Source organism: Syngnathoides biaculeatus, chromosome 15 (genome assembly GCF_019802595.1).
Source record: "Syngnathoides biaculeatus isolate LvHL_M chromosome 15, ASM1980259v1, whole genome shotgun sequence".
In the NCBI taxonomy this organism is placed as follows: Eukaryota; Metazoa; Chordata; class Actinopteri; order Syngnathiformes; family Syngnathidae; genus Syngnathoides; species Syngnathoides biaculeatus.
The window spans coordinates 12,325,078-12,348,313 of NC_084654.1; the positions used below are offsets into that span (position 1 = coordinate 12,325,078).

General features: G+C 42.5%; 2 protein-coding genes across 2 annotated transcripts; both read right to left on the reverse strand.

Moving 5' to 3' along the window:
* Positions 1 to 14,978: 14,978 nt before the first annotated feature.
* On the reverse strand, positions 14,979 to 17,607 carry LOC133513408 (cytochrome P450 1B1-like). Its single transcript, XM_061844168.1, has one exon. It carries the CDS (start codon positions 17,475 to 17,477, stop codon positions 15,798 to 15,800), a length of 1,680 nt encoding a protein of 559 aa, XP_061700152.1. The 5' UTR covers positions 17,478 to 17,607; the 3' UTR covers positions 14,979 to 15,797.
* A 302-nt stretch (positions 17,608 to 17,909) lies between these two features.
* Positions 17,910 to 21,094, reverse strand: LOC133513672 (cytochrome P450 1B1-like). Its single transcript, XM_061844637.1, has 2 exons — positions 19,510 to 21,094; positions 17,910 to 19,435 (listed from the first exon to the last, which is right to left on the reverse strand). Exons 1-2 carry the CDS (start codon positions 20,879 to 20,881, stop codon positions 19,419 to 19,421), a joined length of 1,389 nt encoding a protein of 462 aa, XP_061700621.1. The 5' UTR covers positions 20,882 to 21,094; the 3' UTR covers positions 17,910 to 19,418.
* Between the last annotated feature and the right edge of the window lie 2,142 nt (positions 21,095 to 23,236).

The following is a 23,236-nucleotide window of genomic DNA, read 5'->3' on the forward strand; positions in this document are numbered from 1 at the left end:
CTCATGGAGGCACAAGGTCACTGAGAAGACATGGAAACACACACGCACATACACATACACATGCACACGCTTGCAATAGGATTTTGGGCTAATCGCTGACGATGTAGTGGTACACTTTGCTGACTCTGGCTCTGTTCTTACTCAGTGAGAGCGAGAAAATGAACGTGAAAAGGTTTTCCGTCTCTCTCGGTGCCCTGTGATTGTCCAGTGTCATCTTAGATAGGCTCCAGTTCCTGGTTCCTGATGGATTGTGGGCTACTTCTGTTCACATTTCCATCTCACACTCTTTCACTTTATTAAACAGAGAGAGTGGCCCTAAGTGATGAGGCTTGATATTTATAAAACCTTTGAACCTTTCCTTGTCTTATCTTTGCTCTCTTCTTTTTCTCACCCCCCTTCCTCCCTTCTAAAAGTCTTCCAGGAAAATGGTGCATTCAATTTTCCTGTTCTTGTTAAAACCACACATTCCTCTTAGCAATAAGTCAGGTCCTCCTTCTCTCCTGTCAGCACTCATGGTGGTGAAACACTTTAGCAGGGAAGGGAACTGGAAGATAATCCCCCCCACTGTGTGCAATGACAACATCATCGATGTAAATGGTGCTGTCAAGTGAAGATAAGGAAATTAAATTGCATTGTGGGATGGCTTTTTGCTCGTTTTGGCTTCTCAGAACTATTCTTTTTTTATTTTTTCAAAAGGTTTGACAGCTAACCTTGCGTTTAACCGTTTCATATTTGATCAACAGCTAAAACCACATTCAAAGCGAGGCCTAAAGAATGAAAGAAATAGTTGCTTTGCTCAAATAATAAAAACAGCACTCTTTTTTTAAGGGATAGATACATTTTCCCAAAACCAATCAAATATTATAAACCCATCAGACAGAATTTCAGATAATATTTTGGAGGAAAAATGGCAGGCCTGTAATTGAGCTTTCACTTGGGTTCTTATGACTTTTTCTGCAGATTTTCACCCTTTGGTAAATAGTGGAGGTTCAGTGTTTCCTGTCAATTTTAAACAATGATTAGTTAACTAAACAATAGACAATATAATGAAAAAAGTCCTCGAAATAGATTCAGAAAATGACAATACTGGGAAAAACAGTGCTGTACAATGAGGTCAATACAGTGTTCAATTTCAGGCACTATCATAGGTCAATCAGACAATAATACTGAGCAATGGTCTGGCAACGCATCCCCGCCGTTGCAGTAACATCGGACAAAGATGTTTACAAGTTGACCTTCGAAGATTAGCGCGTGATATTTTTCTTTTCTTTGTTGAATCGTCCTGCGGTGTTCCAGGAAAGAAAAGCTCGTCTGGGAGCCGATGTACTCAAAAGCACAGATGGTCCCCCCTCGTCCCCTCTCCATCCCTCCATTTCCTCTCCTGCATCTCTTCCTCTCTTTGCTTCCCGTCATCCTCCTCGGTATGCGCTCCAAAAGCAGGAGCCTCGGGTGAGGTGGCTGCTTCTTATTCCACGTCGGAGCCATCCCAACTGGGACGCGGCCTAATGAATCATTTCCTCGGAGATACGGTGTGAAAATCACTTTCAGAGTTTGGAGAAAAGGGAATTGGTGCACCGTCAGGGCAGTGTGCCCTCCCTTCGGTGCTTTGTGGTCGGGCTAGGTACTTTGTACGCACATGCACCCAAACAAATTCACAAGGAGAGGACAAATTTTTATTTCATAGGCAGCTACTAAGCCCCCTGAAAAGCCAGAAACTCTGAAAAACAATGAAAACTGTTTCTAATCTGTCTTAACATATGCATATCAGATGTGTCTGCTCTGTGTCAGTGCACTCTGTCCAATTTCCTTGCACAAAAACAAATTCGCCCATGCGAGGCGAGGCAGATTTATTCGGATCGCACTGTTCATAAACAGGGAAATGATTACTTTGCAATAAATGGAAAATAAGAAAGCAAAAAGCACACAATTACAATTCTTACAATCAATAACACAAGATCAATTTAGATTAAATAAAATAGAAAAGTCAAAATATGCTGCCTTCTTGAATTATTTTGTAATCCATAATGTGCAAAAATAATTTTGAACATGGATTAAATGATCTAGGTAAATGTGCAAACTTTTGAAATTGCACAAACTACATTGTAAAAACACAAGTTTTTAAAGTAAGGTGATTAATTTCATTTATTGTCAAGTCAGTGACGGTTTAGCCGCACTTAAATTGTAAATATTGTTTATGATCTCAATTTAAAGTTTCAAAGAATACCTTTTGTGTTATCATGTAATAGTGCTAATATACAACTACAGCAAAAATTCTGTTCCTTTCCTTCAAAAAATGTTACCCCCTGACACTCACTGCATACATGTCTTTTTATTTATTTTTTTTACGGTCCTAACATTTTTTTCCAGAAAAGAAATCCCCTCTACTGGCAATCGGCAGGGCAATGCAGAGGCTCCAAATAACGTGCAAATCAAACTGCGATTTTAAACGCTTCTTTTTTTCCTCAAGTGGCCACTAAAAATACAGAAACCTTCAAATACTGAAAAAGTCCCTCCAAGTCTGGTTTGGACTCCAGCAATGTTGTCGAGGAGGTGAATTATTGATTTAATGTACTGTAGCTGTGACTGTCAAAGCACACCGCCGCTCAGCACATCGAGTATACGTGTCGTCTGGAGACGTTTATGCAATCGGTGCACGGCCCTGTCTGAACCTCCCAACGGACTAGGGTTAGGGTTAGGACCAAACATCCATGCTCGGCCTGCTCTCTGTCACGTACCATCCCTCTGGCTTTGCGGCCCTCCCTGCTGCGCAAGCTGTGTGACTTGGCAGTACTTTGCATTGCACTGAAAACACAGCACACAGTTGTGAGTGCGTGCACGTTCACACGCGCGTGCGTAAGCGAAGAAGGCGAAAGTTGTAGTGGAGATGAAGTGCATAAAATATGGGCAGCATGTTTGTGTTTACGTTCCGCAACATTAAACAGGTGGCTCCATGTTGTCATGGAACCAGACTCTGCTCCCATAGAGTAACAGCAGCCGCAACTCCCAGCATCCCACCTGGGTTCTTAGTTTTCATCCTATTACATATGCAAATGACCCCCCCATCCATCAACTGTATTTGAACTCGTATGTATTCAAACACTTTGTCCCCCTTTGGCTGTTTGACTTGGCCGCTCGCCTGGGTTAGGACACACATTTTGTCCCCCGTTGTGCTTTTTTAAGAGGATTATTTTTCTTTCGGGTGTGCTCTACTTTCCTGTTTAGAGCCCCCCGGCACAGCCTAATCTCTTTGTGCCACCCATCTCAATAGCCTGCCAGGTGTGCGAACGAGCCAGATTAACTCCACCGAAAAATTGATCTGTTTCTTTTTAGTCACCACCCGAGAGAAATGTTACATTCCGCAACTATTTCAGCATCAGGGCAACTTTGATAAAGCCATTCATTGAGACTGGCACGTAAGAGGGAAATCAAGTGAAAAAGATAACACAGACAATGTACTCCTTGAAAGCTATGTTTATTTTCATCAACTCTATTGACTTTCCATCTTGTTTGGCCATTCAAGTCACTTGGAGCAACTTTAGATCCATAGCAGAAATGCGGTTCCAAATGAAATCTTGTCAGAACATTGAGCACCTCGACAAACATAAGTCAAATGTCATCTGCCCTTCCAGTATGTCCGTTTGATGACACATAAAATCCCTTTGGCAACCCAGTTAAAAAGAAAAGAAGAAATGCATCTTTCCCTTCTTCTATCCCTCATTGTTACAGTGCAGTTTATAACGTTTGTCAGATTCATTGCTCAGTGTTTGTGCTTTCCAAAGTTTGTGGTATTTGTTATATGTCATCTTTTTCAAGTCACTGGTTCATTTACATAGTCAACTGTGTAATATATATATATATATATATATATATATATATATATATATATATATATATATATATATATATATATATATATAATATATAAAAGTACTTTGGGAGGGGGAAATTTTTGATTATGTCATGGATATGGAGTCCTAAAAATGTAACATTTTACCTTTAAAAAAAAAAAAAAAAAAAATATATATATATATATATATATATATATATATATATATAGCAAAACTAGCATTTTGGATTTGAAAGAGTTCTTTCCCCCCTTTTTTAAACAAATATTTATTAAAATAAGACACCTTAATATTTCTCACATTTTGAAGGTAAAATGTTACATTTTTAGGACTGCATATCCACGACAAAATCAAAAATTTCCCCCTTCCAAAGTACTTTTACTTTACTATTATCCAATCCCAAAGCACAAGTCCTTGAAAACTTCAGCTGTATGCTTGACTTCATGATAGAATATTGTATTCAGTAAAAGAAATATTTTTTTTTAAATTAGGGCGCTTTAGTGTCACAGTCAATGATTTGTTCATTATTTGTTGAATCAAGCATCCCTCGTTTTCATCTTAATTTTTTTTAAATAACAATATGGTATATTAATTTAAGAAAAAAAAGCAACAACTGTCTAGTTCCAGGAAATTTGACATTTGCTGTCCAACAAGTAGAATGGTAAATAGATTTCAATTTATTTTGTTTCAGCAATTCTGTCATCACCCTGCATTCTCTCTCCCTCTCTCTCGTTTTTTTTTAAACATCAGCTATGCGAATGTCAGAAGATTTTATGTACATTGATTCCTCACAGCTGTCGATAAAGGTTTCCGTTCCGACGTGCCACCATCCAAAATTGAGCCACTAAGTGCAACCACTTTTCAATACGGCAACTTTATGACTTTATCCTACAGTGCAACCAAATGCAGTGAGTCCTTCTAGTGGCTTTATAAAACAAACACGTTCTGCTGGCTTCAATGTACACGCCTTTAATGCAATAATCACTTGCAAATGTGTGACTATTAGAACGTAGCGCAGACCTGATGAAAGCTCACTTCCCTTTTACACATACGCAATTACACACTTTGGTTAGCTACATAAATCAATGCTTAGAGACTGAACTGAAAGTCTTAATGATGTGTTATGACATATAAAACACCATCAAATGATTGAGTTTGACTCCTCAGAGGCAACAAGATTGGTTGTAATTTATGCTATATTATCGTCTTATTTTGGTTTTGGAGTTGTTGTTGGCTCAGCAGCGAGACCGATGATGAGGACAGCGAGTGTGAAGGGAAAGTGCTGGTGGAGACAAACAAAGGAGGGCGAGGGGACTGTTGAGTCATGGCGGCTGCAGCCGCGTTTGTCTCAAATAAGCGCAGCTTTAAAATACAATTAATATACAGTACAGAACATATTTGTGTGTTTGGGTAAAAAAAATAACTGATATTTCTCAATCATCCTTTGATTTTGAATTAATAGATTATTTATGTAGTCATGAAATTTGTATTTGAAGTAGGGGAAGATATTGGACTTTTACCAGTACTTCAAAATGTTTTCACATTTTTAAAAATGGTGAATCAGCTGGAAAGCATTGGCCTCACAGTTCTGAGGACCGGGTTCAAATCCTGGCCCTGCCTGTGTGGCATGTTCTCCCCGTGTCTATGTGCATTTTTTCCGATCACTCCGGTTTCCTCCCACATCCCAAAAACATGCAACATTAATTGGACACTCTCAATTGCCCGTAGGTGTGATTGTGAGTGTAGCTGTTGTCTGTCTCCATGTGCCCTGCGATTGGCTGGCAACCAGTTCGGGGTGTACACTGCCTCCTGCCCGTTGACAGCTGGGTTAGGCTCCAGCACTCCCGCGACTCTTGTGAGGAGAAGCAGCTAAGAAAATGGATGGATGGATGATAATATTGCTCAACCCTTGTAGGTCTGATCTTCTTCTTTCAAAAGAAAAACAATGCCCTCATTATTCAACTGGATGAGGCTAGACTGAACCCTAGTATGTTTTCCCTGTGATGTCAAGTTCTTCTTCCTCTTCTTCACTATCAGAGCTCACCTGTGACACCAGCATCGCTATTTAGTTTTTATGTTCAATCCTAAATCAGTTTTTAAGATTAGTCCGAAATCAGTAACGGACTGCATGCTAAAAAGGTTTCGTGCGGCATTTTCCAAATTGAGGAGAAGGGGTGACGCCCGCGTGGGGACAAACCAGATGAGCGCTATGGGATCTGAGCGCGAGAATTTTATTGTTTCCAGAGTCACCCCCACCCCCCACCCCTTGCAGGTTGTGTCGAAAGCGTTGTTTTCTCAGCTGCTCTCTTCGGGAGGACACAAGCGAGCTCAGAAATGTCAAAGTGAAATTCCAGCAAGGATGTATTCTTCAGGGGTCAATATGGGATATGATTCCTCTTATCACGACACTGACACCAACTATATTCTTTTGCAGCTATAAAGCCATAAAAAGAGCTGCACTGCACCCCAAAGAGAGCTGGTTCTTATATTTACTTATTTACAGTAGCTAAAGGGAGAAGAGTGTTAGAAAGTACCAAGTCCGAGTCTTCCTTGCCTCTCGCCCAAAGACAGCTGGGATAATCTCTAGCTCAACTGTGACCCTAATGAGGACAAGCGCTCCAGAAAATAGATGGATGGATGGAGGTTTGCAGAACATTTAGTGTTCCGTTTCCCAAGGGAGCCATAACAAAATTTCTGTGCTGTTTTTTCCCTTCCTCTTCAACCCTCAGAATGATCACATGTCCCAGGAATAACAAACATTGTCCAAATAAGGTACTCTTGTCATTATTCAGAAAAGTGGCTGCCTAGGGATTAAGCATTTGGGAGTCGTGATCGGATTCAGGTTAACGTCAGGATAAAGCTTCTTGTGGCGCATGTTGTTGCTGTTACAATTAACAGTCTGAATTGGTCAATTATGTCTTCCAACACCGTGATTTTGTGTCTCAATGGCAAATAGGTTTGCACACACCAAGATTTGTGTATTCAGATCTCGGCATTTGTGCTGAGTCTCATCAAAAAAAAAAAAAAAAAAAGCTCTCTTGGACTCATTCTGTCAAACTAACAAGGATGTAGGCAACTAGTGCTCCATAATACTGTAATGTGTTTCTGAGAACACACAAGCTGGTGGGCCCCTTTCTATATAAATTCTCCTGGTTCAAGTCCAGAATCCAAATGGGGAAACGGGGGCAAAGTGGATTGCACTATTGTTGGCCGCAGTTCCTGGCAGCTTTTTGACCATTGTAATGCCGAAAGATGTGATGGAGAGAAGTTGGGCGAGAGTGAAAGTAAACGCAGAACGTCTTATTTTTGCTGGCTGAGGCGAGGACGGCTACCTTGGAGGCAGTTCTCAGCAGAGGCCCATACGTCTCCGTTCCTGGCAGACAGCGCGGCAGGAGGGGGTGGGACTGTGCGTGGGAGGAGTAAAGCCAACAGAGGAGGGAGCGTTGTGGTGGTATGCCGCGACGCTTCTGCGACTGGAGAGTCAGCCAAAGTCCAGCGCTGGCTTAATGGGTTCTCCTGTGCAATGTGATGTTGGTTTGGAGAATTGGAGCAGACACCCCGACTCCTGTCTTCCGGGTGTGCTTTGGATGGTGCTGTTATTTTTTTGGGTGGTGGTGGTGGGGGGTAAGAAGGGCGTTTCTGGGTGCCTCCAGTTTCACCACGTCCTTTGTTTTGAGTTCCCTCTGCCCTTGACCGACCTGCCTCTGCTGTTTTCAACCTGAACAACACAGCAGGCACCCATTTAGTATTCAGACTTGGCCATCGGTGTTGTTGTCGCAGTAATCCAGTCTAAGCCTTTATCTCCAAATATGGCAGGTGACGGAGTCGCCGCGTGCTGTCCAACATCCAGCTAAACATCTTTGCGGTGTTCCCAACTGGGTTGAATCCTATAATGTGGATTTGTTGTTGCTCTTCTTCACTTAACAGCGCAATACAAAATCGAAGTGGTTGGTGCTGATAATCTGCTCGTAATAAATAACCGCAACACTAATGCTACTTTTATGTATGACATTAGCAATTTATGGCTTTGACGTGTCATATTTTTCCTTTGGCTTACTTCGGTGGACACAGTAATGCCACATAAATAGTCAAAGCATGATCAGCTTTGGTGTCTCCTCACTTTTTCCCTCAGAGGATTAGAGCTGGGATCCTCACACTGGAGGCGAGTAGAGGCCAAGCCGAAGCCTCTAAGGCTTCCAGGGGGAGCGAGCGGCGTCTCCCAAAGCTTGCAACCATCATCCCTATAAGTACACTTCATCCTCACTGTGTTATTCTTTTTGACCCGCACCTCAGTTCCAGCTCAAGTGGTCTTCCGAGACACACTCTATGCATCCTGAAAGGAAACCAAGCTTGTGGAGTCCCGCAAAAGGATCCACTGACTTGTCCGATAATCGAGTCAAGACCCAAATTTATTTGAGGCGATGCGGCGTGTGGGTTTTTGTTGGAAGCATATTTGTTACTCTATGGTGTTACGACAGTAGCATAACATCACCTTTAAGATTTGATGGAAAATTTTGGGGGAAGGCAGAAGCGAGAGTGTTTTGTGCTGACACGAGCTCATTCAGACAAACTAGGGAGAGGATCAAACTAAAAAGATAGCTACAAATAGCTTAAAACAAAACATCGACTAAATACTGCGGTAAAGTATTTGTACTTAGTCACTTCTGACCAATGCGTAAGCTCCAGTGCTGTAACAATAATAAACACTTCATCTCGTGGCGTTAGAATCGTGCTGCAGGTCATATTTCATTGCCAAGGTGTCTGGTGAGCATAGTTTGAATTGCGTTTGAATGAAGTAATAAGATTCACGATATCCCGGCGTGACGAAACGATGTTCAGCGGACGGTGCGTGTTTCAGGTTCGTCTCTCGGGAGAAAAGAGAAATGTCAAACTGAGCGGGAGATGTTGTCGGCTGGCATCCGCGACAAAGTAACGTGTGCTTTTGACAAAACATAAGGCTATTAAATGCAATAGGAGCTGTATGTTTGTAGTTCTTGTTGTTGTTACTGCAACCAAGACAACCAAGCCATAATATTTCCCTAACCCAAAGTGTTTCGAGGCATAATCCTAAACAGGAAAAGCTACTGAGGACTTTGCCAGGGAATTTTGGGTTATAATATACATTTGACCAGTTATGTTGTATAGGTATGTAGTAGCACACATTGAACAAAGTATGAATACATTTTTCCCCACCATATCTTTTTTTTCATTCATCCGTAAGAATAAGCACAGCGAAATTGTCATCTACTTTTCATTCTGAAATCAAACCCACTTGCACTGTCAACAACATGCCTGCACGTTCAGAGCCTTCACGGAGCGACATATTTTCAGCAGAACGGTCAGGCGTTATTCCCTCAGCGAGTGGCGGGAATTCTGTCGTGCAGTCAGAGCCCACTACAAAAAGGAGAATGCGAAAACAACTCAAAATGAAACCCCGCAGACGGGAATAGCTTATTGCTGAATTGTTTTGGTCTGGCTCGAAACGTCGAAAAGACGACAGCGCGGAGCATACTGGTGTGAAAGTGACGGACGGCAGTAGCGGCCATGAATTATCGGTGGCTTGTCCGATAAGTGGCTATACGTAGTGCTTATGTGAGGACGCCGTGAAATTCAAGTATGTGATGACACACGCTGATGGGCCTCCGTTGCTGTCCGTAAATAATCCACATGGTGGTGTCATGGCACATTCATCATAATAAGTGGCTCTCATTCTCAGGAAATACTGTTTTGTACAAATTAAAGCACCCGATTTCAACAGCTTTGAGACTTGCAAACAATAGCTAGTATAATCTTAACTTGTACTTATACTAAATAAGTGAAACATTTTCAATACAATAAAATGACTTCTTTATCTTAATGTTCTTCACAGGGAGTCAAATCATTGTTAACATACAGGCCAAGACATTTACTCTGATGTCTGTCGATGATTTGCACAACTTTAAATTATCCTCGACATGGCAAGATGGTATCACTCTGTTTCACTCGATTTCCCATTGTTATTGTGTTACTTTGACATAAACTACAGCGCTCTAAACCCCCAAAATCCCAAAATGTATTTCAAAGCATTTCAGACCCCTACTTTGTCAATTGAATAGAATCCAGAGCAGGGTCCAACGGCGCGGTGCTGGCGATTCGTCATCGTCTGGGTCGACTCCTTCTGTCTCCGACGCTGCACGAGATTGACGGTCTGAAAAGTTGCTGGTTGTAAAGTTGTAAAGAATCAAATTGTGTTCACCCACGGGAGCTTGTAACTGACTGAGTCTAGTACCATGTGATTGACTCTCAGGTAGTCTGGTGAGCACAATATGATTGCTGACAGATTGGCTGTTTAGTAGAACTTGATTGGCTGACGTGACAGAAGATCTGGCACAGCGTGACATTGAGGGGCTGTTCATGTTGCAGCATAATCTTTAAAATAATAATTAAAATAAAACCAAAGGTGTTTTCATGGACAAAATAAGGATGCTTTTTCAGAAGATTATTTTATTAATATTCTACTGTCATGTCATACAGTCAGTTTTAACATCACTATGTTTATCAGCAAAGTCCTTGAAGATGCCTTATCATATTTCCACATGGGTATGCAGATTTCATGTTTTGTATGTCGCGGTACCTCTTGAGAATGATTTCACCTTGCATTTTTTTTTGCTTCCCTTTGAGGTTCAACAAATTGCATGTACCAGAATCTGATATTTTTAAAAAAATGTGTATTGTTGTAGGCGGCACGGTGGTTCAGCTGGTAAAGTGTTGGCCTCACAGTTCTGAGGTCCCCGGTTCAATCCCGGACCTGCCAGTGTGGAGTTTGCATGTTCTCCCCCTGCCTGCGTTGGTTTCCTCTGGGCACTCTGGTTTCCTCCCACAACCCAAAAAACATGCAACATTAATTGGACACTCTCAATTGCCCCTCGGTGCGATTGTGAGTGCAGCTGTTTCTCTCGATGTGCCCTGCAATTGGCTGGAACCACTTCAGAGTCTAGCCTGCCTCCTGCCCGTTGAAAGCTGAGATAGGCTCCAGCACTCCCCGCGACCCTTGTGAGGATGAGCGGCAAAAGAAATTGGATGGATGGTGTATATTGTTTTTGGAGAACTGCACTGCATCTTACTGGGAAATGTTTATATTTGTGATGTAGTTGCAAGAGACAAAAAAAATATTAATATGTTGCAGTCCAAAACTAGTGTCAAACTGAGCATCAGATTTGAAAAGGCAGAAATTTTTGAGCGCATGCATTGAACTCACCAGCAAGCGTACCTAATTATGTGGTTAGTCAGAGCATGCAGTGCATAATCATTACATCACCAAGTATCGCAATGTCAAATGACTTTGTAGCATAGATTAACGGCAACATTGTTGCTGTGTTTCCATAACCAAATACACACACAAAAAAACCCCACTACTTAAACGTACACAAACAGAGTTAACATTTGGCCACATTGACCAACATGAAGTGCTTCCTTGCACGCCTTTTGCAAATAATTGTTTAGATAGTACGGAAAGAACTATGACAGACTCAACCGCACAATGTGCGATTTTATTAGAAAAGGTCCTCCGATGCTCAGCGTCACGCCCTAAGACCTGGGCGACTGTTTACTGAAACGGGTCACTTCACTTCCCGGCTTTACAAAACAGGAACAATTTGATGGCTTATTGCATATTTGACCTGTACCAAGAATCCAGATTAAACTTGACATTGGTGGTGCAAAGTTATTATGATGTCAACTGGAACAATATAAAAGGATTTTACAGAGTGTTTATGTCTGTGACATAATTCCCACAGAGGGAAACGGAGGAAATGTTTTTGGGAAGATAACCAACGGAACATCACACAGAAACAATGGAATATATTATGGTCAGAACGCAAATTCCGATTTGTTTGGGGAACAATTAATTGCTTGGTTTTTTTATTTTTATTTTGCAATGTTCTTGTGATGATTATTTAGTAGTCACTCTTCCATTGTGTGATTTTTTTTTAATGAATAAACTTTTTGTTTCCTTAAAGAAAATTGTGTTTTTTTGCAGATTTTTGTCACGTCAGGTATTTTTTTTACAGGATGTGTATTGTGAACAACACACTAGGATACTCACAGGTTTTTCTCTTTTTATTTCATTATTTATTCCGCAACATGTCGAAGAAATTTACACACACACACACACACAACAGAACTCAGTATCGCTTAATCAAATATATTCCACTTATGCAGTACATGGGTACAGCCAATACAAGTGCAGGTAGTATCACACCAGGCATGCAAACTTGGTAATATATGGACATATATTGTAATGGGGTGGCACGGTGGATCAACTGATAAAAGTGTTGGCCTCACAGTTCTGAGGACCCGGGTTCAATCCCGGACCCACCTGTGTGGAGTTTGCGTGTTCTCCCCGTGCCTGTGTGGATTTCCTCCAGGCACTCCTGTTTCCTCCCACATTCCAAAAACATTCAACATTAATTGGACACTCTCAATTGCCCGTAGGTGAGATTGTCAGTGCGACTGTTGTCTGTCTCGATGTGCCCTGCAATTGGCTGGCATCCAGTTCAGGGTGTACCCTGCCTAATGCCCATTGACAACTGGGATAGGCTCTAGCACTCCTCGTGACCCTTGTGAGGATTACCGGCAATGAAAATGGATGGATGTTTATTGTAATGGGTTATGTTGGTCAGTACTGGAGCAGCAGCTGGTTACGTAATAATACACACACAGTGTGTACAGTTTCTTTTGTATTTGCAAAAGTAAATTCAGGTGGATGAGTCAGTACAATTATATAAGTGATACAAAGTATGACTTTAACGATATGAACCAAATAAAATAAGACCCAATAGTACAACAGTTAGATCATATATATGTACAGTACATATGATCCAGTATGATGTTGGGACAATGAGTATGACTTGACATGCACTTTTTAAAAAAAAAGACCTTGTAGCCGTGCATTTCCAGCAGCGCATATCCTGTTTAGGGTCGTGGGGGCACTTCAGTGTATCCTGGTGGACTTCAGGCAAAAGGTGGATCACACCCTGAACTGGTCACCAGACACCGACAACCATTCGCAGTCACGTTCAATACCATCACCGAACCCACGCTGCCCGCACCAAAAGTCGCCCGAGTGTACCACAACACCATCAGTGACTATGACACTACAAATTCTTGTTATTCTAAAGATAATATTTATTTAATTTTTTTAAAAAGTGTGACTCATTCTGTTTTGATGTTTACGCTTTGCCTCGGAACACACAAAATTACAGCTGTATTTTCTTTTAGTCGGCAACGATTTGGATAAGAAGTGAAGTTGTGGTGAATATGTTGGTGTTGAGGGCAGCTTTGTAGGAAAGACTGAGAGACACCAGGCAGTGCGCAGACACAATTTTCCGCATGTGTTTCAGTAGAAGATGAGGGAAGAAATAACTCTACCCCACTGAGTGTCATCTAGAAGTGACTCTAGTGTGTAGTTTTGGGGAAAAAAAATGAAAAAAACTGGCAGGGCTCAGACAGCTGAGCTGGAATGATGTTAGCGGAGACAAGCGTGTGGGAGGTTACCGTGCCGCATGTGAATAACCCCCAAGATGAAAACTGTCAGCTTGTACATATTTTGTTTTTCCCTTGGGAGTAAAACTTTGCAGGTCAGAGGCTCTGGTGTGTGTGTGTGTCTGTTGCAAGATTCAGGAGGTGAAAGGCAGCCTTTCAACTGGACAGATTTCATGGATGTTTTGGGAAGTTGCAAACCAGGGAGGTCGGCCTGCCCGCTCCTCCCTCTGAGGTCCTTTGCGGTATCAGAGCAAAGAGAGAAAGTGATGGAGAGAGCTTGGAGAAGACAAAAACAAGCCTCCTTCACGGTTCAACTCCGGCAAGTGGACTTGGCACGTAGTAAAAGCAATGCCAGAGTCAAAGTTATGATGACGACGAGAAGATGTTAACCCGCACTTGAACTAATATTGATCTTTTAAGTTGGGACATACTTGGAACACTGGGTGGGTTGGGGGGGTTTCTGAGACTCAGGAAAAGTGGAATGGAAGCTGGAAGGACGTCAGTCATTTGGAGGAAGATCTGTTGTGAGTTCCATGGCTGCCATGGTGAAATGTTATTGGAGAAAATTGTTTAGATGTTAGCCGTCCGTAAAAGAGTAAAGTGCCGGCAGAGTCGGAATAACAAGAAAGAAACTTACACAGGAACCATGTATAAGACTACCTAGTGGCTAGGGATACTATTAAATTTACATTTGAAGTATTGAAATACACATATCATAAAAAAATGTAAGAAGCTCCAACTACATCAGTTATAGTGTACAATAAATAGCAGCGCTTTGACTAAAAATAGGTGTGTAAATACAAATGTGTATGTACAGTATATTTAATACACACACATCTATTATTATGCATATAATATACAGTATGCATGCATGTATGAAAAACTATATTATGTTAAATATATTCATCCAGGTGGAATATACTTTAAAGAAGAATCCTTAAAAACTTTCTTTTCGTCCTTCCCTTTGACAAGCCAAAGAAACATAATCATATTTATTCTTTTGTTATTTTCTCAATCTTATTATTTGATACACCCAAATATCACGGAGTCACAACTGCAACATTAGTAATAAACGTTGTGAAACTAGGCAAGGCACAATTTTGGAGCGGGGCAAAAAATGTCATCGAATTTTTACTCAAGGAATTGTCTTCATTACCAAATTGGGAAAACTTGCGCGAGCCAATCAGGGGCGGAGTAGCAATTTGTCAAAAATCCTCAAGTTGATCAAGCAGTTTTTAAAAGTGTTGGAACTGCACCGCCACTTCTCCATTTGTCAAACTATTCACATATTCCCATTTTTTTCTTTCCAAGGATATAAAAGTCACTGTGTCAATAAACAAGGTTTGAAAATAACTTGTCTGCTCTCACTTTAAAATGCACTGAGAGACCTGTGTTAAACATTAATGAGTGGCTGATGTGGTGAGTCACGGCCTGCTTGGTAAGAGTTCAGAACAGCAGCGACAAGGACCAGTAACACAAATTAAACTTTCACAGGCGCAGAGAGCAGACATGAGGTGCTATTATTATCTCTTTGACCTTAATGGACTTTTTTTTTCTTTTTCTTTTTCTTTTTAATTCGGACTAGCCCCAATGACACACCACAATGTCACCTGTAAGTCAAGAAAGATGTTTATTTTATTTTACACGTGGTGATTTAGTCACACTCCAAAGTACATATTTGTCAGGTTTATTATAAGAATTTTCTGTTGATATTAAGCATATTCAGCTCTTTTTTTTCCAAGGAAATGTGATGATTCATTAATGTATTTTACACAATGTACAAATAAAACAAAGTAGTTTAGCTATACTGGTCACAAACCTAGGTACACCTACACACTGTATTATCTTTATTAACATAACACTTTGCAACTTCAGCTAACATTGTGGGAGACACATTGTGAATGATACTCAGATGCGTGCTTAGTATTTTGGTAACCTAATTTACTAGATTAAGTGGGTGAATATTAAGAATTTCAATATGACAAAACTACAAGTGCAATAATTCTAAGCAAGTGCTTTGAGTTGCAATCCATGTATGAAAAGTGCTATACAAATTAAATCTGACTGAATGATAATAAAACGGAGTTGTTGTATGTATTGCATTTTAATTATAGGTGTTCCTAATAAAATGGATAAAGCTGTGCTGGGCAGGATTAGGTTTTATAAACAAAATATAGACAATATCAATTCCACCCAGGGTTACATCATGTGTCCATTTACAGAGCATTAGACGGTGAAATCAGATAAACTATAACACTATACTATAACTATAAACTATACTAATACCAAAATTACATTTATCCATGTGAATTGTGACCATAACATCTTGTAAAGAAATTAAAGCTTATTGCATCCAAACACTCTGCGATGAATCTTAGTTTATCTTAGATGTGAGCTTATATCGACTGAATGTATTTTACAATCTTCTTTTCAAAGTTTCTCTTGCCTGGGTTTAGCGGTGATCTTAAAATCCAAAGGCCTCAGTGTTAAACCGTAGGCGCAGTCTAGCGACAGGTCCTTATGGGGACATTTCTCAAAGTGACATTGCTGAAGGAGGATTGCAAAGAACAAGAAGATCTCCACCTTGGCAATCTGGTCACCAATGCAACGTCTCTTCCCCGCCGAGAAGATCATAACGTTATTGGTGAGGTCCTTGTCGAGAGCGCCATTTTCGTCTAGGAACCGTGAAGGGTCAAAGAGCTGCGGGTCCTTCCACTTCAGGGGGTCGTGATTGATGGACCACTGATTGATGAAGACCACCGTGTCTTTTGGAATGCAAAGACCCTCAATCGTGACGTCCGAGGTTGTGGAATGGGGGATGGTGATGGGCACAAAACTGCTGAATCGCATTGTTTCATAGATGAAGGCATCTAGAGGGGCCAGGCGACCTCTGTCTTCCACAGAGGGAAGCCTGTTTGGCCCCACCACCTCGTCCACCAACTGCTGGAGTCTCGTTTGGATTTCAGGGTGTTTCACCAGGAGAAGTAGTATCCAGTCAAGAGCGGTGGAAACAGTATCTAGACCTGCCCCAATGAGGTCTGCCACCGTCCCCTCAGTGTAATCCTCGCTGAGTCCCTTGTCGTTCTTGGTCTCGTCAATGACCCCGATGATGGCGTCACTCATGTCCCGCGTTACCTCAGGATTGAAGGTCTTTCTGTGCTCTTCGACCTTGCTCTGAACAAAACTGAAAAACTCCTTGTTAAGGTGTTTAAAGTTCTTGAAGACACTACGGACAGGATTTGGGAAAGACTGAAGCCATGGCATCACATCCACCAAGCTGCCAGCTCCAACTGTCTGCCCAAAATCGTTTACCCTCTGTAACAAGGCTCTGAACTCAGCGTCATCGTGTCCGTAACGTTTTCCGAAGCACAAGGCACAAATCACGTTAGCTGCAGCTACTGTCAGCTCATGGGAAGGGTTGAAATAATCACCGTCAGCACCTAGTTTCAGAAAAATCTCAACCAGTTCTTTTGCTTCTGCCACAATTTGCCACTCAAAAGCTTTTTTGGTTTGGCTGTTGGCAGATGAGAACGCTCTGATTGTGGATTGGGCAATTTTCCTGTGAATCTTCCACTCTTTGCTGTAACTGGTGAAAGTCAGGCTTTTTCCTCCTGACACGTACTGAAAAGACACAAAGTTTGGTCTCCCGGCAAACTCCGTGCTGTGCTGTATCAGAGCTTGACGTATGGCCCGGTCGCCATTCAGGACCACAATGTCATTGCAGCCTAGCCTTATTTGGTACACGTTACCATATTTTTCAGCGAGTTTGGCGAAGGTAATGTGAGGCATCTGGCCCAACTGCATGGCGTTGCCCACCACGGGCCAGGCAAAGGGTCCTGGCAGTCTTCTCTTGAGCCTCAAGTTCCTCACCCACAGGCCGGCTTCCAGGCAGATAAGGAAGAGAAATGTTGCAACCAGAGCAGGCTGGAGCTGTCCACTCCACTCTCGGGTAATGCTGCTGCCCTTCACGGCAAATTCAGCGTCCACGTGAGCCATTGTGTCATCTATCCTCTTTTGGGTCCCAAAATACAAAAAAAAAAAAAATAAATAAACCTCACTTGAAACTTTAAATCCTTCCAAGAGCTTCTCCTTTGGGTAATAAAGTGACATGTAAGGTCAAATGTGTGTGGTCATTCATGACCAGGCCAAATAAAGGAATCCAAGGAGCACTCACAGTCTTCACTGCTGTTAATGACAAGAACTGGATCACACTGAGCAGTTAGCTGTGGCGCGGCTCGTCTTCCGATGACCACTTTAGAAGAAAGCAGATTCAAGCCTTCACTTATATGTATCCCTATGGTGGGAGGGGTCCTCGACTCTTTTTTTTTTTTTTTTAAACGGTAACTCCCCTCCCTTTTTGACCACAGTTTGCGGACCTTAGTCCCACTTAGGCCTCCTTCCAGCAGCATCCCTTGTAGAGTGACAGCAAACCTTGATCGGCCAAAAATGAGATATTTATGATTTATGGTTTGAACAAAATGTTGCGCGAAATAACTTTTTCAACCAAATTCGAATATGAATAAATTCACTTTATTATCCAGTGTTATTTCAGAGGTAGCTTTACCTTTTATGATTACTGCTTTCCTTCAAACTTTATATGTATAATTAACAAACGGGTTTGTTATCAACCAGATGTCAACCGCTTAAATATCTCCATGAAATGCCCACAGTTTTAAGATTTCAATATTATGCACACTACATGTTTTCTCGTGACCCTGCGCAACGCGGCGGTGGACCCAAAAGAGTTAGTTGTCTGCATTGCGCTAATTTCAAACAGCGTTGAGAACACAGCACGCGAGCATGTGTGCATTTGCTTGTGCAACGAAACGAAGGACTTAAAAAGTCATTGTCCGGCCACAAATAAAGGTTGGTTTCACTTAAAAACAATGCGTAATGACAAAGAACTTGACAATGGTGGCATCGTATTGCTGCCACATGTTTGATAATACGGCCTTCATCGTACAGAATGGGACTTGCGTCGACGATGCTCAGCCTCACTCCACTGTGGGATTTTATCTCATTACAAACAATAACACGAAATCAAATCCAGAAACAGGAAACAGTGAACATTTTTTTTTCATTACCATCAATATCAATTTCAGATATAGCTTATTTTATTTCATCAACACACGAAGCACCGTCGAGTAGTTGGTCGAAGAAGTTCAACACCCACTGAGCGTGCAGCCCTTCAGAGGTGCAGGAACATCCGTGTAGCTTTGAAAACTTTGTAAACAAACCTGGTCGTGATAGCGCCTCATGGGAAACAAAAACATGGCGCACATCTGTGCTGTGAGGATTGGTGGGAACTGTGTTTGGCAGGCAGCGCTCGGGGAAACACTGGCTTCGCAAAAGTTTTGCACATTTTCTCTGATGGATGCTGATGAAAGGCTTCCTCTTCACGTCCAAATGATCTTTTTCCTTTCATCTTCAGTCTTTATTCAACGTCTTCACATGCTTTGAATACAGTAGATGATAGCGGCGACATAACATTTAAAATCTTACGTTTCCTGTCCTCCCCAAAACCCATGATATGATAGCGATTCAGTATATACTCTTCGATATTATGACTGAAAAAAGTCAGTCAAAAAGAGACTGTAACATTCACAAGCATTTATTACGTTCTTGTTAGTTTAAATGGAAATTTAAAGGTCTCTAGATGCCCTGTGCAGATCATACATTGTCATGCAGTAAAAGCATTCAACTGTTAATATCATGGACAAAATCCAGCAAACTTTTCAACCTCTTGGATTGATGCCAAGAGTCTATTGACAATTGGTGTAATATTACAGATTTGACACTGCGATGCATGTTTAAATACATTAAATAGGAAGATTTGACATTAAGACTTTGTGCAGGTATGCTAGTACCCACTGTTAAATGTCACTGGTGGAGAAGTGTCTCTGCTGGCCTTGAGTCTTAGTGCTGATGGCTGCTACTCACGCTGGGGAAACCAAGCCAAGTAACTTTCCTCTGAGCTTGGCGTTGACAAAGTATCTGAGGGGCTTCAGTGTGAGCCCATAGGAGCAATCCTGGGTGACGGGCTGGGAGGGGTCACTCTCTAAGGCGCACTGGTGCAACAAGACCGCCGTGAATAAGAACACTTCAACCTTGGCAATCTGGTCACCGATACATCGTCGCTTACCTATTGAAAAAATCATAACACTGTTGAGGACGTCCTTATCGAGGGTTCCGTTTTCCCCCAAGAAGCGCGAGGGGTTGAAGATATGTGGATTCTTCCATTTCAGCGGGTCGTGGTTGACCGACCACTGGTTGATGAAGACCACCGTGTCTTTGGGGATGCTGAGACCTTCGATGGTGACGTCGGAGGTGGTGGAATGAGGGATGGTGATGGGGACAAAGCTGGTGAAGCGCATGACCTCGTAGATGAAGGCGTCCAGGTATGCCAAGCTGCTGCGGTCGTCGGTTGAGGGCAGCCTGTCTGGACCCACCACTTTGTCTATGAGGTCATGCAGCTTAGCTTGCTCCTCGGGATATTTGACCAGCATTAGCGTGATCCACTGCATGACGGTGGATACCGTATCTTGGCCTGCTCCAATTAGATCCGTCACCGTCGCCTCTACGAACTCTTTCGTCAGGCCGCTCTCTTTTCCGTGCTCGATCACGTTGATGATGGCGTCGCTCATGTCCCGGGTCACATCTGGATTGAAAGACACTCTGTGTTGCGTCACTTTATCTGTCACATAGGCGAAGAACTCCCCGTTGAGATTCTTAAAGTTTTCGTAGATGCTGCGGACCGGGTTAGGGAAGGACTGGAGCCAGGGCATGACATCAACCAGGCTGCCTGCCCCAACAGTCTCACCAAATTTGTCCAGCCTCGTCAACATTGCCCTGAATTCCAGATCGTCTTGGCCATATCGCCTCCCGAAGCAAAGAGCGCACAAGACGTTAGCAGCAGCTACTGTAAATTCATGAGATGGCTCAAAATATTGTCCATCTGTGCTGCGTCGCAAAAATGCCCGCACCAGGTCCATAGCCTCGGCCATAACATGCTGCTCAAAGGCTTTTTTGGTCTGAGTGTTTGCAGAGGAGAAGGCTCTTAGACTGGACTGAGCAATTTTCCTGTGTGCCTTCCACTCTTTGCTGTAATTAGTAAATGTCAGGCTCCTACCTCCAGAGATCATCTGGAAGGAGAGAAAGTTTGGTCTGCCAGCAAACTCCCTGCTATGCTGAATCAGAGCCTGACGTATGGCCCTGTCCCCATTCAGGACCACGATGTCACTGCAACCTAGTCTTATCTGGTACACATTACCATATTTTTTGGCCAGTTTGGCGAAAGTGATGTGAGGCATCTGTCCCAACTGCATGGCGTTGCCCACCACGGGCCAGGCAAAGGGTCCCGGCAGCCGCCTCTTGAGCCTCAGGTTCCTGAACCAGAGGCAGGCTTCCAGGCAGAAGAGGAAGATAAAAGATGCCACCAGAGCCGGCTGGACCTGTCCACTCCACTCTCGCATGATGCTGCTGCTCTTCATGCCGAAGTCCGTGTCCACTGCCATCCGGACAAATATTCAGACACTGCTTTCAAAAAGAAGAAGGGGGGGGGGGGGGGGGGAATAAATCTGAAATCTCAAAATTTAATCACAATTCTTTAAATGTCTATACAATCAAAAAGGCATCTAGTTAGTTCAAAATTATAAAGAGAAAAGTTAATCAAATGCCAGTTAGTTGATTTTACTTGAGTTTAGCTGAAGTTTAAAAAAAAAAAATTCCCCAAGATGATTTAAGGTTTGAGTGGCTGACTGTGCCTCCCTCCACCTTATATATATTTTGCTGTTAGTGGGCAGGGCTCGGAACACATGTCACACTCCTCCCATTGTGGAAGTCCTGCAGACCCCCACTACACTGGCTCCCTACCACCGAGCGCTCTCGGAGGCGAGCGTCATAGCGGGAGCGCGCGTCGTGAGCGAGCGCAGCTTGAGGAGCTGAGACTGCAACTGCTCAACGATTCGGCGAGGAACAAGTCCCGCCAATTTGGTGTACTAATTGGAGGACTGGAAACATTTGCACCTCTGTACACGCAGCCTTTTCACATTTAAATACATTTTTTTTTGCCAATGGAAGACTACTGTGGTCAGAAAAAGTGTATAAAAAGGGTTTGTGTAACTTTTGGTTTTCATTTGAATTTGATTTGTGCTTTATTACGCTAAAAGTTTGTTTTGATCAGAGTGGACTTTGGAGTTTGCTCCTTGTTCAATGGGACTTCAGTGGTGATTAGTTTGTAAAACAACTCTAAAATACAGCTTTAGAACATTAATTTATGTGTGTAAATCACTTGAAATAATCCTTAAAAAAAACTGCTGAAAAAGAAAGGTCTATAGCCATCCATTTTCTCTACTGCTTATCCTCACTAGCTCACCCACTATCTTCGGGCAAGAGGCAAGGTACACCCTGAACTGGTCCCCAGCCAATCACAGGAAATGGTAAATATTTGCAACTTATTGACGTAAATGTACTCATGGCTCTTATATTTGCTTTTTAATGCAAGCAAGCTGATATTATTGACCTAGCTAGCTTGAAGACTGATACAATAAGCACAACAATGACGATAAGACACCACAATGTCAGGAAGTCACCGATGGTGTAATGCTGCATTTGCCTGACTTCGGAGCAGGCAACAGCGGTTCGGTTAGTTCCCACTCAGCGACCGTTTGAATGAGTCTGATTGGTTGTCTGTCTCTGTATGTGCCCTGCGACTGATTGGTGACCAGTTCTGGGTGTAGTAAGCCTTTTGTCTGAAGTAAAATGGGATTGGGTCCAGGGCCCCGCAATCCTCAATAGGATAAGCGGTGTAGAAAATTGATGGGTGGACAAAAAGGTACAACTTTATTGATCCCAGAGTATATACATTTAGTGGTTACAGCAGATAATATAATGAAAAATAATAAACGAAATGAGAAAAAATATATAAATAGATACTGTATGTACAGATATTAAATATTGATAGAGACAGTCCTGTATCTAAGTTACTTGATCATTGTGCAGGTATGTTCAGGTGGCCCAATTTTAGGAATCGACAGATGATTTGAACCATAGACGGATAGATAGATCCGATCTGCCCCGAAGCGCGGTGAAAAACCTTTGCTTTTAATTAAGTCAAACCGTCACCATCCCCAAATTATTTAAACAAACAGCAGAGGGAACAATAAAACTTCAGTTTATCAGAATGTGTCATTCATTCTTTTATGTTAATTGCTCAAAGAGGGATTTACAGATAGGGAAGTTCTGGCTGATTCCGAGCCTGGAAGCCATTTGTCTTCAAAAATGTGGCGTGGCTAAGAACCAAAGCCTCCGCAATGATTCCTGGGTTAACCAGAGACATAGCAATGTCTTTGAATACACTGCACTGGGGATGACTGTTTCTTCTCTATTCCTATAGGGGACAACCGCCCCATCCACCGCCCCCACCACTCCACCGACCTCCCTCCCTCGCCTCAATCTGCTCCTCTGACACATGTGGCCACTTGCATCCCCATCATGCTAATTCGAGCCAGGTTTGTGGCAGAGGAAGAGGGTGGTAGGGTGTTTGGGGGGCAGCCATGGTGGTGGGGGGTGTCATAAGTGCACTTTGCGTGTGGCTGCTGTGTTTGCCTGTGATTACCTCTTGTAACCTGGCTGTGGGAGGCTGTTGGTGACCTGGCGTTGACTCCAGCTAAAGACATTGTGTGCGTGTGTGTGTGTGTGTGTGTGTTTTGTCCTCTATATGCTGCATGTGCAAGTGGGTGGGGGCATCCAGTATGCGGAGACAGTACGAATGGCAGACCAGACTGCTCTGGCTCTGGAGCTAATCATTGTTTACTAGTCTCATTTCCACTTCTCAGTGAGCTACTGTCACGCACAGCACCGGCAGGGAG

Bases quoted from the DNA above. Each gene is read 5' to 3' on its own strand.
- LOC133513408 (XM_061844168.1), bottom strand. From the start codon at position 17,477: ATGTCACTTTATTACCCAAAGGAGAAGCTCTTGGAAGGATTTAAAGTT.
- LOC133513672 (XM_061844637.1), bottom strand. From the start codon at position 20,881: ATGGCAGTGGACACGGACTTCGGCATGAAGAGCAGCAGCATCATGCGA.